Source organism: Bufo gargarizans, chromosome 1 (genome assembly GCF_014858855.1).
Source record: "Bufo gargarizans isolate SCDJY-AF-19 chromosome 1, ASM1485885v1, whole genome shotgun sequence".
Lineage (NCBI taxonomy): Eukaryota > Metazoa > Chordata > Amphibia > Anura > Bufonidae > Bufo > Bufo gargarizans.
The window spans coordinates 501,349,613-501,367,428 of NC_058080.1; the positions used below are offsets into that span (position 1 = coordinate 501,349,613).

The window sequence follows — 17,816 nt, forward strand, 5'->3', positions numbered from 1 at the left end:
TGTTGAGCCACCTCTCCATACACTGCAATAGGCAAATAAAGCAATGTTCTCAAAATAGTCAGCATTTGTCACACTTATTGTAAATCCACAGAAATTTTACAGATGAGAATTCCCCTTTAAGGGTCCATTCACTGCATAATGGGTCTGCATCCGTTCCTCAATTTTGCGCAACGGGTGCGGACCCATTCATTTTCAATGGGTCCGCAAAAGATGGTGACAGCACACTGTGTGCTGTCCGCATTCAAACTTCTGTTCCGCAGCCCCCCCAAAAGTAGAACATGTTCTATTCTTGTCCGCAGCCACGGACAAGAAAAGGCATTTCAATTCTGTTCCAAATTTTGCGGAACGGAATCGCGGACCCATTCATTTCTATGGGGCTGCACGATGTGTGGCCCGGATCCAGAAATGCGGACCCCCAATTCCGATTCCGAAAAAATAGAACATGTCCTATTCTTGTCTGCAATTGCGGACAAGAATAGGCATTTTCCATTAAGTGCCGGTGATGTGCGGTCCACAAAATGTGGAACGCACATTACCGATGTCCGTGTTTTGCAGATCCGCAAAATACACACAGATGTGTGAATGGACCCTTAGTAAGGGATTTCCCACCTTTTCAGGATGCATCGCCCAGCTACCTACTGCTCCGCTCAGCAACAGCGGAAGCTTAGAGGGAACACTGCTGCTGGGACTCCTACCTGTGCTAGGAATATTCCCACCCACTGCGAAGTAATGGCAGCCACGCCAGTACACTGTTGTACACACAGTAGACTGAGATACTAAATATAAACAGGATCCGTCAACAGGACAACATATCAGCTATTAAACTTAACGGTTTGACCCCTTCCCGAGCTTGACAGAAATCAGATCTTTAAAGAGGACCTTTCACCTATTATTACACTATGAACTAAGTATACAGACATGTAGAGCGGCGCCCGGGGATCTCCCTGCACTTACTATTATCCCCGGGCGCTGCTCCGTTCTCCTGCTATGCCCTCCGGTATCTCCGTTCACTAAGTTATGGTAGGCGGAGTCTGCCCTTGTTTTGCTCTAGCGTTGGCCAATCGCAGCGCAGAGCTTACAGCCTGGGAGGTTATTTTCTCCCAGGCTGTGAGCTCTGCAATGCGATTGGCCAGCGCTACAGAAGAACAAGGGCAGACTCCGCCTACCATAACTTGGTGAACGGAGATACTGGAGGGCATAGCAGGAGAACGGAGCGGCGCCCGGGGATAATAGTAAGTGCAGTGAGATCCCCGGGCGCCGCTCTTCATGTCTTTATACTTAGTTCATAGTGTAATAATAGGTGAAAGGTCCTTTTTTAAGGATGGGGCCTGCTCCAAAGAGCATCAGACACCCAATGCTAATGTGTTCAAGCGGCATAACGCTAATTGCAGACATTTAACCCCTCAGGTGCTGTGGTCAATTGTAACCTCAGGCTGTTTTCCTCAGGAGTGCTGTGCTCCCAGGGCCTGAATGACTCCCGCCATTGGGGTAAGCCGTTTGTACCTTGTGATAGCGTCGGTCTCTCTGAAGGATCTGATGCTATCACAGCAGGTGGCAGGGCTCCATAGGAACATAGCGCAACTCCTGTAGGCTGCAGTGGTAATTCATTGCAGTGTATGGGACAAGTGTTCTAACATGTAGCTTGTTAAAATCCCCTAAAGGGGCTTAAGATTTGTGGGGAAAAAAAAGTAAAATGTTTTAATTAACTAAAGAAAAATGTAACAAATATAAACATTTAAACCACCCCCTCCCCAACATAAAAATAAACAATAAAAATAAAGTACAGGAAATACGATTCGGTTACTGCCTCTTTGAAACACTGAGCATGATGTAAGAAAAACAAAAATGTCATAATATGTTTGTAACATCCATCCAGATTCCCTATACTGGATGTTCACTATACCTAATATACAACTACATGAGCTGGAATACTATCCTCTGGCTAGGTCATCAGTATTGATCGGTGGGGGTCCGACACCCAGGACCCCTGTCAATCAGCTGTTTGAGAAGGCACTCGCAGTAACACTGCAGCCTGCTCTCTGCAAACCAAGCACAGCGCCGTACATTATATAGCAGGTGTGCATGGTATCGCAACTCAGCCCCATTCACTTCAATGGGGCTTAGCTGCACCTAAGTGACGTCATATGGCTAAGGGAAAGCTGAGAGAAGGCTGCAGCTCTACTGTGAGCTCCAGTGCCTTCTCAAACAGGTGATCAGCGGGGGTCCCGGGTGTCAGACCCTGACCCATCAAATACTAATCCAGAGGATAGGTCATCAGCGTAAAATTTCTGGAAACCCCCTTTAAAGCTGAGTGCCTATGAGCAGTGTGTCCTCTGCATTCTACCATAATTGCCAAGTGTGATAATTGGGAGAAGCTTTAAGATGGAGTAACTACCAAGAATTTCATACCTAAAATGTTTGGTAAGAAAGCGCTTTAGAAGCTCTTTATTTTTCCTCTCTATACCTTTAATTAATATGAAGGATTTTTTTTCTGTCTTGTTACATATGAAATCAACAGAAGAAAATTGTGCCATATTAGATGTGTAACATAAAGCTATTATCTTCTAGTGCGCCACAGCTCTGCCATCTGTGAGGTCTGTCTACTTTCCTGCATCTACAACATTGTATTTTAGATCACTGCTGAGGCGATGTATTAATAATTAATGTGTGTACAAACTATAAATGGCTTTTTTATTATGTCATATGGCGGCATTGCTTTTATCAGTTTTAAAATTTTTATGGGCTGCCTGTAATATTTTCCTAAATGACCAGTTCTGTGCTTTTTAACGCAATGCTGCTCTCACAGCAAAAATCTCTTGTATGTCAATGTTCATGCACAGATGTTCGAAGAACAGAGATTGCCTGCATTATCAACAGCAATAAAAATGGTTTTTACACTTCCTAGCTCATAGTTTCCTCAAGTTTTGCATTCAGAAATGAGTTGCTTTTTTCTCACAATGATCACAAACTCACTGTGAAAAGCCGCAATAATTTTGTGCCACAACATCATATTTATGTGCTTTGTATACAGGTCCTTCTCGAAAAATTAGCATATTGTGATAAAGTTCATTATTTTCTGTAATGTACTGATAAACATTAGACTTTCATATATTTTAGATTCATTACACACCAACTGAAGTAGTTCAAGCCTTTTATTGTTTTAATATTGATGATTTTGGCATACAGCTCATGAAAACCCACATTTCCTATCTCAAAAAATTAGCATATTTCATCCGACCAAAAAAATAAAAGTGTTTTTAATACAAAAAAAGTCAACCTTCAAATAATTATGTTCAGTTATGCACTCAATACTTGGTCGGGAATCCTTTTGCAGAAATGACTGCTTCAATGCGGCGTGACATGGAGGCAATCAGCCTGTGGCACTGCTGAGGTGTTATGGAGGTCCAGGATGCTTCGATAGCGGCCATAAGCTCATCCAGAGTGTTGGGTCTTGCGTCTCTCAACTTTCTCTTCCCAATATCCCACAGATTCTCTATGGGGTTCAGGTCAGGAGAGTTGGCAGGCCAATTGAGCACAGTAATACCATGGTCAGTAAACCAGTTACCAGTGGTTTTGGCACTGTGAGCAGGTGCCAGGTCGTGCTGAAAAATCAAATCTTCATCTCCATAAAGCTTTTCAGCAGATGGAAGCATGAAGTGCTCCAAAATCTCCTGATAGCTAGCTGTAGGGCTGCAGCTAACGATTATTTGAATAATCGATTAGTTGCCGATTAATTTCTACGATTAATCGGAAAAAACGACAAAATTACCAAACAGAGAGGTTTATATGATCTTACTTGAAAAATTATGTTCAAAGGCCATATTAAAACAAATTGTGGACGACACTATTATGGGGGATCTGTGGACGACACTATTATGGGGGATCTGTGGACGACACTATTATGGGGGATCTGTGGACGACACTATTATGGGGGATCTGTGGACGACACTATTATGGGGGATCTGTGGACGACACTATTATGGGGGATCTGTGGACGACACTATTATGGGGGATCTGTGGACGACACTATTATGGGGGATCTGTGGACGACACTTATGGGGGATCTGTGGACGACACTTATGGGGGATCTGTGGACGACACTTATGGGGGATCTGTGGACGAAACTTATGGGGGATCTGTGGACGAAACTTATGGGGGATCTGTGGACGACACTTATGGGGGATCTGTGGACGACACTTATGGGGGATCTGTGGACGACACTTATGGGGGATCTGTGGACGACACTTATGGGGGATCTGTGGACGGCGTAGTTATGGAGAGGGGGATCTGTGGACGGCGTAGTTATGGAGAGGGGGATCTGTGGACGGCGTAGTTATGGAGAGGGGGATATGTGCACTGTTATGGGCATAACAGTGCACAGATCCCTTTCCTCATAACAGTGCACAGACCCCCCTCCCCATAGCAGTGCCATAGACAGATCCTCCCCCCTCCCCATAGCAGTGCTATACACAGACCCCCCCCCCCCCTTCCCATAGCAGTGCCATAGACAGATCCCCCCTCCCCCCTCCCCCTTACAGCCCCGGCCCCGATGCTTGCATCTTTATTTTACCTTTTTACAATGACGCTCCCGCTCCTGTAACAGCCAGGCAGAGCGGACGGCGGCGTAACGTCACTCACTCACGTGACGCGCCTGCTCCGCCCACTTCATGAATGAAGGAGGCGGAGCAGGCGTGTCACGTGAGTGACGTTACGCCGCCGTCCGCTCTGCCTGGCTGTTACAGGAGCGGGAGCGTCATTGTAAAAAGGTAAAATAAAGATGCAGCGACCGCCCGCCCGCCCGCCCGCATAGCAACGAATCGGTGATTATTCGATAACTGGATTCGTCGACAACGAATCCAGTTATCGAATATAATCGATTACATCGATTAATCGTTGCAGCCCTAGCTAGCTGCATTGACCCTGCCCTTGATAAAACACAGTGGACCAACACCAGCAGCTGACATGGCCCCCCAGACCATCACTGACTGTGGGTACTCAACACTGGACTTCAGGCATTTTGGCATTTCCCTCTCCCCAGTCTTCCTCCAGACTCTGGCACCTTGATTTCCGAATGACATGCAACAGTCCAGTGCTGCTTCTCTGTAGCCCAGGTCAGGCGCTTCTGCCGCTGTTTCTGGGGAATGCGGCACCTGTAGCCCATTTCCTGCACACGCCTGTACACGGTGGCTCTGGATGTTTCTACTCCAGACTCAGACCACTGCTTCCGCAGGTCCCCCAAGGTCTGGAATCGGTCCTTCTCCACAATCTTCCTCAGGGTCCGGTCACCTCTTCTCGTTGTGCAGCATTTTCTGCCACACTTTTTCCTTCCCACAGACTTCCCACTGAGGTGCCTTGATACAGCACTCTGGGAACAGCCTATTCGTTCAGAAATTTCTTTCTGTGTCTTACCCTCTTGCTTGAGGGTGTCAATGATGGCCTTCTGGACAGCAGTCAGGTTGGCAGTCTTACCCATGATAGCGGTTTGGAGTAATGAACCAGGCTGGGAGTTTTTAAAAGCCTCAGGAATCTTTTGAAGGTGTTTAGAGTTAATTAGTTGATTCAGATGATTAGGTTAATAGCTCGTTTAGAGAACCTTTTCATGATATGCTAATTTTTTGAGATAGGAATTTTGGGTTTTCATGAGCTGTATGCCAAAATCATCAATATTAAAACAATAAAAGGCTTGAACTACTTCAGTTGGTGTGTAATGAATCTAAAATATATGAAAGTCTAATGTTTATCAGTACATTACAGAAAATAATGAACTTTATCACAATATGCTAATTTTTTGAGAAGGACCTGTATATAGACTTTGATAAAGTAATACACCTGTCTTGTCCCAAACAAAATAACTGGCATCATATTCTTCCATATACCTTTTTATTATTGCTTCATGCCCCCTGATTGCAGAGAATTTCCTTTCTGATTCTCTGTGTCCACGGCTGCAAGCAGCGTTCAGGTGTCCGCCTGCTGAGCGGAGCGGAGGCCAAACGCTGCCAGACGGATGCATTCTGAGCTGATCCGCATCCACTCAGAATGCATTAGGGCTGGACGGATGCGTTCGGGGCCGCTTGTGAGAGCCTTCAAACGGAACTCCGAACGCTAATGTGAGAGTAGCCTAAAAAGTTTTTTTGAACACAAACCAAACCAACCCCATTATAGTCAGTGGGATATATCTGTTTGGCTCCATTCCTGTTAGTTATGGGTTGAATCCAGCATTTCAGTTATTGGAACAGAACAATGGAAATAATAGAGCTCATATAAACATACCCTAAGTCTCCAGCTGCTGGAGCTGGTCATATACTGTACGTACTCATGGAACAAAAATTACTGTATTTGCAGTGTTTATTACAATCCTGTAGCACGCCACCCTAGGCATTGGTACTCCAGTGCCTAATGGTAAATTTTGCCCCCCTCTTTAAACCCTTACAGTACTGAATAACCATACAGTTTGGTTGTTATAATTAGGGATGGCCAAATTTCAAATTTTGAAGTTTGTGTGCAGGTTCGTGTTGTGGTATTTACTGAATTGCATTATGTATTACGTTACCTCGGACCATAACTCAATTCCATGATGGAATGCATAACTGATCCATCCGGTTTATGTTATGCTGGAGTCCTCAAAATAAGAAATGTGCTCATCCCTAGTTATAATTCTGTGTTTCAGCATGTTTGCTTGTTCGTCTGCACTGGACACTCTACTTCTGCGCCCCCCAGACAAGAATGACAGCGATTCTTACACTGACACACGGGACTTGCTGCGCACGGAGATAGTCAACCCTTTGCGCAAGTAAGTACAGTTTAAAATCTATATAGCTTTGTGTGTGTGAGTGACATATACAGGTCCTTCTAAAAAAATTAGCATATTGTGATAAAGTTCATTATTTTCTGTAATGTACTGATAAACATTAGACTTTCATATATTTTAGATTCATTACACACCAGCTGAAGTACTTCAAGCCTTTTATTGTTTTAATATTGATGATTTTGGCATACAGCTCATGAAAACCCAAAACTCCTATCTCAAAAAATTAGCATATCATGAAAAGGTTCTCTAAACGAGCTATTAACCTAATCATCTGAATCAACTAATTAACTCTAAACACCTGCAAAAGATTCCTGAGGCTTTTAAAAACTCCCAGCCTGGTTCATTACTCAAAACCGCAATCATGGGTAAGACTGCCGACCTGACTGCTGTCCAGAAGGCCATCATTGACACCCTCAAGCAAGAGGGTAAGACACAGAAAGAAATTTCTGAACGAATAGGCTGTTCCCAGAGTGCTGTATCAAGGCACCTCAGTGGGAAGTCTGTGGGAAGGAAAAAGTGTGGCAGAAAACGCTGCACAACGAGAAGAGGTGACCGGACCCTGAGGAAGATTGTGGAGAAGGACCAATTCCAGACCTTGGGGGACCTGCGGAAGCAGTGGACTGAGTCTGGAGTAGAAACATCCAGAGCCACCGTGTACAGGCGTGTGCAGGAAATGGGCTACAGGTGCCGCATTCCCCAGGTCAAGCCACTTTTGAACCAGAAACAGCGGCAGAAGCGCCTGACCTGGGCTACAGAGAAGCAGCACTGGACTGTTGCATGTCATTCGGAAATCAAGGTGCCAGAGTCTGGAGGAAGACTGGGGAGAGGGAAATGCCAAAATGCCTGAAGTCCAGTGTCAAGTACCCACAGTCAGTGATGGTCTGAGGTGCCATGTCAGCTGCTGGTGTTGGTCCACTGTGTTTTATCAAGGGCAGGGTCAATGCAGCTAGCTATCAGGAGATTTTGGAGCACTTCATGCTTCTATCTGCTGAAAAGCTTTATGGAGATGAAGATTTAATTTTTCAGCACGACCTGGCACCTGCTCACAGTGCCAAAACCACTGGTAAATGGTTTACTGACCATGGTATTACTGTGCTCAATTGGCCTGCCAACTCTCCTGACCTGAACCCCATAGAGAATCTGTGGGATATTGGGAAGAGAAAGTTGAGACGCAAGACCCAACACTCTGGATGAGCTTAAGGCCGCTATCGAAGCCTCCTGGGCCTCCATAACACCTCAGCAGTGCCACAGGCTGATTGCCTCCATGCCATGCCGCATTGAAGCAGTGATTTCTGCAAAAGGATTCCCGACCAAGTATTGAGTGCATAACTGAACATAATTATTTGAAGGTTGACTTTTTTTGTATTAAAAACACTTTTCTTTTATTGGTCGGATGAAATATGCTAATTTTTTGAGATAGGAAATTTGGGTTTTCATGAGCTGTATGCCAAAATCATCAATATTAAAACAATAAAAGGCTTGAACTACTTCAGTTGGTGTGTAATGAATCTAAAATATATGAAAGTCTAATGTTTATCAGTACATTACAGAAAATAATGAACTTTATCACAATATGCTAATTTTTTTAGAAGGACCTGTATATGTGTGTGTGTGCGCGCGCCTTCACATTACACAGATAACAGATTTGGTGTTTGGTCAGTGATGGTGAGCCAAAACACGGAAGAGGGCCCAATCTTTATCTTTTTATTATGTACCTTATCTCGGTGTAGGCTCTACTCATGGTTTTGTATCACAATCACTGATAGGAATCAGTGATGAAGCACTGACCAAACTTTGCTAACTTTGTCAAAGCAGCCTAAGGCTACTTTCACACTAGCGTTTCACGGATCCGCTTGAAGGGCATTTCAAACGGATCCGTCAATAAACTGACTAAATGGAGCCAAACGGAAGCAATTCAGACGGATCCGTTTGTACGGATCCGTCTGTATTACGGATCCGTTTGTCACGTTGGTTTCCGTTTTGTCATCCGTTTAGCGGATCCGTTTTGAAAGGAAAAGCATCTCTAGGTTCCATCTTCATGTATTGAGATCTATAGGGTTGTAATGCTCCTATATTTCTCCATGGCTATCTTGTTGAAGTTCCAAAGCTGGTCCGACTTTCTTGTGCACGACTACATGCACTTAAAGATGTATAGTGTTCGTTAGCGGGCCATATGTCCCTGATCGTCATTGATAGTACGTACAGGAGTACAGAGCATCATGATGCTGACCATGTTGTGCCGCAAATTGGGCTATTGTCCTGCACTCATATGATCTATTAGTGCAAGACTATATCCCCGCGGGCAGCTCAACTTGCAATAAACGCACAGTAGTGAGACTAGGGTAGTTTTTATTTCAACACAGCTAGAGTGCCAATGTTCCCTGTACAGGACAATAAAAAGACAGACACAGTGCAGTAAAGTATAATTGTTTTTTTTTCTGTCAATAAATAAATAAATTATAAACTTTTTTTTTTTTTTACAACTGTTCATAACTGGTAGGGGAGGTGGACTCTCGTGGACTCGATGCGCTGGGGCTGGCAATGGTAGCCCCCCTGTCCTGGCGAGCCACTGAGGTTAAACTACGGGCCATAGGAAAGGATGCAGGGCGTAATTGAGGGGTGTGGAGAAAGGAAGGGTCTGAGGAGGAGGGGACCCGAGCATGTGTAGAGGTGGAGGGAGTTTGAAAAGAAGTAGGAGGAAAAGGGGCAGGAGAAGAAAAAGAATAAGAATGGGATGGGGGGTAGGTGTGGGATGGGGGTGGGGGTGGGGGTTGGGGGCGGTACATGATTTCCCATGACCCGTTCTCTACCATGATTTTAAACTGATGTAACTGCTCGGGCGTCATTGAGTCCATCAAACCGATCATGTTTAGCCCATAATGGTAGTTTGGGCTGCGTTGATACGCCGACTCCGCCCCTTCCCAGCGGCGAATCAAGTCAGCACCAAACTCCATTTGATGTCGGGCAAAACCTTCTAGAGCGTCGGAAACGACCTCTACAAGGTTCGCATAATCGGCTCGACTTGGCCTACCAGATCTCTGCCCGCTCACCAGGGCTCTTAAATTTTGACGGAAACCTAAGAGCCTCTGTTGAACGGAGGGACCCGGTAGGGGACCCGGATTATCCTGAGCCGATGCATCAGGGACAGGAGGGCTGGCGCTGGCGATCTGTACTGGTTCCGCCTCAGGAGGTTGGTCAGGCTCCCGAGTGCTGCTGGCACTTCTGTAGAAAAAAAAAAAGGAAAGTTAGGAATTGTTCTTTAAATAAAACATCCATGTTCTATGCTATGTCTACCGTATAGCATAGGGGGCTGGCCAAAACAGGGGAGCCAAACGCTACCCTGTCTCAGACAGCCCCTTACACTCAGACGGAGAGAACAGTTGTCCCTCTGACTGTGGGGGGCTGGCCAAAACAGGGGAGCCAAACGCTACCCTACCTCAGACAGTCCCTTTCACTCAGACGGAGAGAACAGTTGTCCATCTGACTGTGGGGGGGCTGTCCAAAACAGGGGAGCCAAACGCTCCACTGTCTCGGACAGCCCCTTTACAATTTATTTTTTAAACAGTTGTTATAAATATTTACCTTTTTGGTGCCATTGCCTTTCGTAGGAACCCCAGGGCCGCCGTATGGATGTATGTGGCCCCTGAGGTTCCTCCGGAGCCACTCGGGGCCTGACCCTCCTTGTTGTAATCCCTCCTGAAGCGGTCCCGGATAGATCGCCAACGCGTTATAACCAGTTTGACTATGGAAAAAAACAATAAAAACTAAAATCAGCATGTTGAAAGGAAAACAACAATATTTTAATTTATTAAAATGCATATTGTTTTACTTACCATATTTCTCCTGAGCAGCCGCATCTAGATCCCCCCAGGTCTCTAAAACTTCTGCAGAGATGTCCCTCCAGAGCCGCTGGGTATGGCGATAATCGGCGTGGTGGCGGTCGGCGTGGTCCCATAACGCTGGACGCGCCTCCACCAGTCGGATGAGGAGCAGGTTATCTATACTCGCAACCCCGAACTCCTCATCCTCCCTGGTGGAGCCTAGGGAACCCTGAAAAAAAAGGAAATACAAAATTGAATGTAAATCCTAATACAAAATGCTAATTAAAACTACTAAATTCAATACTTACACGTCTACGACCGCCACGATCATTCCCGCGGACTCTGGAGGCGACTGGGGGATCCTCGCTGGCGGCTCTAGGTGCAGATTGCTAATACAAATAAAAATTTTTTTAGAAGACTGTACTTAAACCAATTTTTAAGAAATATATATATATATATATATATATATATATATACTTCTTGACAGCCCCGGTCCGGGCTTGGTCCACCTCCCCTGGACGCTGGCGATGCAGCAGGTGAGCTGGCCCCGGCAGCCACTTGCGGAGAGCCCTCCACAGAAGATGAAGAAATCTATAATAAGAGCACATACTGATTAATGCAACGAATCAAACAGTAAAAAGTCCAAGTGTTGATTTTATACTTACGGGCCACTGGATACGGCGGCGCCTTCTGGGTGGGTTACGCCAGTCTATCAATGTCTTCTTTGATGACATCTGTACGCAACAGAATACCAGACAAAATGCAGATAACGTTAAAGGAACTTGTAGAGCACTATTTCCTCATATATCAAAATTTTTTTAGTTTTTTTTTTTAACCCCTTAAGGACCGAGGACGTACCGGTACGCCCTATTTCCCGAGTCCTTAAGGACCGAGGACGTACCGGTACGTCCTGACTTTAAAATCGGCATTCCAGCGCTGCAGGGGTTAATTTGAACAGGATGCCGGCTGAAATCATTCAGCCGGCATCCTGTTAAAACGCCAGGGGGGGTCATGTGACCCCCCCGTGTCGGCGATCGCAGCAAACCGCAGGTCAATTCAGACCTGCGGTTTGCTGCGCTTTTTGCAGTTTCTGATCGCGGGGATCAGAAACTTTAGAGTGCCTAAAATCGATATAGTACACCCCCCCTGCACCCCTGCATGATTTGATGGCGGCGGGTGGTGCAGGGGGGGTGTCGCAGGCGGTGGGGGCGTTGCGGGAGGCGGGCGGTGCGGCAGGCGGGATCGCGATCCCCCGCCCGCCTCCCATTGCGTAATCGTTGGTGTACAGTGGGTATACCAGGGTGCCAGCACATTGCTGGCACCCTGGTATAAACGGCTGACATCGTTGATGCGATGTCAGCCGTTTAACCCTTTCCATACAGCGGTCCGTACGGACCGCTGTATGGAAAAGGTTAACAGTAAGAGGGAGCTCCCTCCCTCTCCGATCGGGGGGCTGCTGTGCCTTTGCAGCCCCCCGATGGAGATGGAGAGAGCCCCCAGACAGCCCCCCCGAAGCCCCGTCCTCACCCTTCCCCGTCTGCGAAGTTGTGGCAGACGGGGAAGGGTTCCCATGGCAACAGGACGCCTGCTCAGGCGTCCTGCTGTCCATGGTGCTGAACAGATCTGTGCTGAAAGCATAGATCTGTTCAGTGTAAGTAAAATACAGTACAGAAACCTATATAGGGTTCTGTACTGTATTTTACAGACATCAGACCCACTGGATCTTCAAGAACCAAGTAGGTCTGGGTCAAAAAATAAAAAAAATAAGTGAAAAAGTTAAGATAAAAAAAAAAAAACATTTATCACTGAATAAAAATAAAAAAAATAAAAATAACTACACATATTAGGTATCGCCGCGTCCGTAACGACCTGATCTATAAAACGGTCATGTTACTTTCCCCGCACAGTGAACGCCATAAAAATAAAAAAATAAAAACTTAGAAATTTTGCCCACCTTACTTCCCAAAAAAGGTAATAAAAGTGATCAAAAAAGTCGCATGTACGCCAAAATAGTACCAATCAAACCGTCATCTCATCCCGCAAAAAATGAGACCCTACTCAAGATAATCGCCCAAAAACAGAAAAAACTATGGCTCTTAGACTATGGAGACACTAAAACATCATTTTTTTTTGTTTCAAAAATAAAATCATTGTGTAAAACCTACATAAAAAATAAATAAAGTATACATATTAGGTATTGCCGCGTCCGTATCGACCGGCTCTATATAAATATCACATGACCTAACCCCTCAGGTGACCACCGTAAAAAAATAAATAAAAATCTGTGTAAAAAAAGCAATTTTTTGCCATCTTACGTCACAAAAAGTGTAATAGCAAGCGATCAAAAAGTCATATGCACCCCAAAATAGTGCCAATCAAACTGTCATCTCATCCCGCAAAAAATTAGACCCTACTCAAGATAATCGCCCAAAAACTGAAAAAAACTATGGCTCTCAGACTATGGAGACACTAAACAATTTTTTGGTTTTAAAAATGAAGTTATTGTATAAAACTTACATAAATAAAAAAAATTGTATACATATTAGGTATCGCTGCTTCCGTGACAACCTGCTCTATAAAATTACCACATGATCTTACCTGTCAGATGAATGTTGTAAATAACAAAAAAAAACGTGCCAAAAAAGCTATTTCTTGTTACCTTGCCGCACAAAAGGTGTAATATAGAGCAACCAAAAATCATATCTACCCTGAACTAGTACCAACAATACTGCCACCCTATTCCGTACTTTCTAAAATGGGGTCACTTTTTTGGAGTTTCTACTCTAGGGGTGCATCAGGGGGGCTTCAAATGGGACATGGTGTCAAAAAACCAGTCCAGCAAAATCTGCCTTCCAAAAACCGTGTGGCATTCCTTTCCTTCTGCGCCCTGCCGTTTGCCCGTACAGCGATCTACAACCACATATGAGGTGTTTCTGTAAACTACAGAATCAGGGCCATAAATAATGAGTTTTGTTTTGCTGTTAACCCTTGCTTTGTAACTGGAAAAAAAATATTAAAATGGAAAATCTGCCCACAAAGTGAAATTTTGAAATTGTATCTCTATTTTCCACCTAAAGGGTTAACAAAGTTTGTAAAATCAGTTTTGAATACCTTGAGGGGTGTCGTTTCTTAGATGGGGTCACTTTTATGAAGTTTCTACTCTAGGGGTGCATCAGGGGGCTTCAAATGGGACATGGTGTCAAAAAAACTGTCCAGCAAAATCTGGCTTCCAAAAACCATACGGCGTACCTTTCCCTCTACGCCCTGCTGTGTGGCCGTACAGTAGTTTACGGCCACATATGGGGTGTTTCTGTAAACGGCAGAGTTAGGGCAATAAAGATACAGTCTTGTTTGGCTGTTAACCCTTGCTTTGTTAGTGGAAAAAATGGGTTAAAATGGAAAATTTGGCAAAAAAATGAAATTCTCAAATTTCATCCCCATTTGCCAATAACTCTTGTGCAACACCTAAAGGGTTAACTGAGTTTGTAAAATCAGTTTTGAATACCTTGAGGGGTGTAGTTTATAGAATGGGGTCATTTTTGGGCGGTTTCTATTATGTAAGCCTCGCAAAGTGACTTCAGACCTGAACTGGTCCCTAAAAATTGGGTTTTTGTAAATTTCTGAAAAATTTCAAGATTTGCTTCTAAACTTCTAAGCCTTGTAACATCCCCAAAAAATAAAATATCATTCCCAAAATAATTCAAACATGAACTAGACATATGGGGAATGTTAAGTCATCACAATTTTTGGGGGTATTACTATGTATTACAGAAGTAGAGAAACTGAAACTTTGAAATTTGCTAATTTTTCCAAATTTTGGGTAAATTAGGCATTTTATTATGCAAAAAAATTAATTTTTTTGACTTTATTTTACCAGTGTCATGAAGTACAATATGTGACGAAAAAACAATCTCAGAATGGCCTGTATAAGTAAAAGCGTTTTAAAGTTATCAGCACTTAAAGTGACACTGGTCAGATTTGCAAAAAATGGCCTGGTCCTTAAGGTGAAAATGAGCCTGGTCCTTAAGGGGTTAATACTTACTTTTTAAAATATAGATATGGGCTTCCCCACCGCAGATGTCTCTTTCTTTTTTTGGAACGACCCTAATAATAAAATGATTAAAAAAATTAATCCGACAGGAGCCATAATCCCCCCAAGTTACATAAACACCCCGAGAGACAGCAGCCCCGCATAGTGCCAGCATCCACCCACAATGATATCAGGCCCCCAGTTCCAAACAACTCTCCCACAGTGCCCTCAGCCCCCCCAATGCCAGCAGCCCCCACAGTTCCAGTCACAAACACCCCCGCAGTGCCAGCAGCAGACACAGTTCCAGCCACAAACACCCCCGCACTGCCAGAAGCACCGCACAGTTCCATCCACAAACACCCCCGCGCTGCCAGAAGCACCGCACAGTTCCAGCCACAAAAAACCCTGCAGTTCCATCCAGAAGCACCGCACAGTTCCAGCCACAAACACCCCCGCAGTGCCAGCAAACCGCACAGTTCCAGCCACAAACACCCCCGCAGTGCCAGCAAACCGCACAGTTCCAGCCACAAACACCCCTGCAGTGCCAGCAAACCGCACAGTTCCAGCCACAAACACCCCCGCAGTGCCAGCAAACCGCACAGTTCCAGCCACAAACACCCCCGCAGTTCCAGCAAACCGCACTGTTCCAGCCACAAACACCCCCGCAGTGCCAGCAGCAACCACAGTTCCAGCCACACGCCCCCCCCCCCGGTGCCAGAAGCCCCCCATAAAGGCAGCCCACACCACCAGTGCCAGCGGCTCCCATTGTTCCAGACACACACACCCCTTCCCAAGTGCCAGCAGCCCCCCCCACCCTAGAAATAGAGAGAGAGATAGATAGATGGATAGATAGTAAAAAAAAGAGAGATGGACAAACAGACAAAACTTCATACTTACCAGTCTCACCAAGTCGATGATCCAAAATGGCCGACGATGAGGGGGAGGGACAGATGAGGGGGAGGGACAGGAAGTTACTGGGCATGCGCAGAAACATGAACGTTTTCGAACGGATCCGTGTCAAAGCGGAGCCAGGACAGACGGATCCGTCCCCATTGACTTCCATTGTAACTATGAACGGATCCGTACGCCTCCGCACGGCCAGGCGGACACCAAAACGCTGCAAGCAGCGTTCGGGTGTCCGCCTGCTGAGCGGAACAGAGGCCAAACGCTGCCAGACTGATGCATTCTGAGCGGATCCTTATCCATTCAGAATGCATTGGGGCAGTACGGATCCGTTCGGGGCCGCTTGTGAGAGCCTTTGAACGGAACTCACAAGTGGAGCCCCGAACGCAAGTGTGAAAGTAGCCTAAATGGGTTAAAGTGTACCTACATTTTTATTTTATTTTTCATCATTAAATTGTATAAGTGAATATAGTGCACTTTGTAGTATAGTTTATTAAGGAAAAGTGCCTGTTTTCTGCACTTCTTCCCACTCCTTTTCCTGTTCACTGTCTGAAATTCACTGATCACATCCGTACACAGGAGAGAGAGACCAGAACGAGCTGTGAGGGAGAGATTTACAGTCCCTTGCAGAAGTTTAAGATCATCTATTTGTAATAGGCGATTTCTGAAAATTGCATCATATGCTGTCCATATTCTACATCCTCCTATTGTCATTACATCATATAATCGAAGCAGGTGTTGACAGCATAAGTGGAAGCTTTTCAGTGCAGTTTGCTTCTAGTGTTCGCAATGAGAGGTTGTATATGCATTGTTGCTGTGGGTACAACGCTATTAATTGTTATTTTGAGGGGACAAATAGTGAGTTTACACAGTGAAAGATACTTTGAATGGGACATAAGCAGAAAGAGGAGAGTTGGCAAAACTGCAATCCATAACGCCATCACAAAATATCGGGATTCAGGTGATTTGAGTGATGGAAAGAAAAATGATCATCCTAAAAAACCACACATGATGATAGCTCTATAAAGCGCATTGTTATGTGGCTTCCAAAGAGTCCTTCAGAAGGATTGAATATTAGTATTAGCACTGTTTGCTGACAGCTCATCATAGATTATGCTTCACTTAAACCTGCACATAAACCAAGACTAACCTGAGACTAAATTTTGTGAAACGTCATCACTCGTGGACTGCTCAAGATTGGGGTACTCTTTTCTGATGAAGCAACGTTGTACCAAAAGGCGAGCGGTGTGAGGAAAAATACATTGTTAATACTCTGTAACATCAGCCAAGTCAGATGATATGGGGTGCTATGTCCTCTAACAGATCCGATACATTATGTTTTTTTCCCCGGGGGACAACCATGACTGGTCCTGTTTATTATATAACATGTCCTATTCTTGTCTGCAAAACGGACAAGAATAGGCAGTTATATCAGTGGCTGCCCGGACACTGTTATGGGGGGATCTGTGGATGACTGACACTGTTATGGGGGGATCTGTGGATGAGAGACACTGTTATGGGGGGATCTGTGGATGAGAGACACTGTTATGGGGGGGATCTGTGGATGACAGACACTGTTATGGGGGGGATCTGTGGATGACGGACACTGTTATGGGGGGGATCTGTGGATGACAGACACTGTTATGGGGGGGATCTGTGGATGACGGACACTGTTATGGGGGGGATCTGTGGATGACGGACACTGTTATGGGGGGGATCTGTGGATGACAGACACTGTTATGGGGGGATCTGTGGATGACGGACACTGTTATGGGGGATCCCCTGCCGCTCCAGTATACTAATATAGTATGTCTTATTCAATGAATAGTTATTAAATATGTCTCTTTATTCCTAATAGTACCTTAAATCCTAAGCACTTCAGTACAATGCCGACTGACGTCACTTGCCTGCGCCGCCTGCTTCATTCATAAAGTAGGCGGCGCAGGCACGTGACATCAGGGAGTTACGCTGCTGCCCGCCCGGCCTGCATACTACTGAAGCGCTTAGGATTTAAGGTACTATTAGGCATAAAGGGGCATATTTAATAACCATTAATTGAATATGACATATTATATTAGTATACCGGGGCGGGGCTATAGTACAGTGACTGCACCGCCCCGCCGCTATTGCCGGACCCAGCTCCTCCTCCCAGTCCCTTCCCGAGTCCCCGCTCGCTTTACATCGCAGCTTGCGATGTAAAACTGACAGCATTCGCCGTATAAGACGCAGGGGCATTTTCCCCCCATTTTTGCGT

General features: G+C 45.2%; 1 protein-coding gene across 1 annotated transcript in view; it reads left to right on the forward strand.

The window, feature by feature from the left end:
- LOC122924007 (ubiquitin carboxyl-terminal hydrolase CYLD-like) overlaps positions 1–17,816 on the forward strand; it is a 69,086-nt gene that overhangs the window by 31,918 nt on the left and 19,352 nt on the right. The window contains exon 8 of the mRNA XM_044274933.1: positions 6,668–6,790. Coding sequence (XP_044130868.1) covers positions 6,668–6,790 — 123 coding nt within the window. The remainder of the gene's footprint in view (positions 1–6,667; positions 6,791–17,816) is intronic.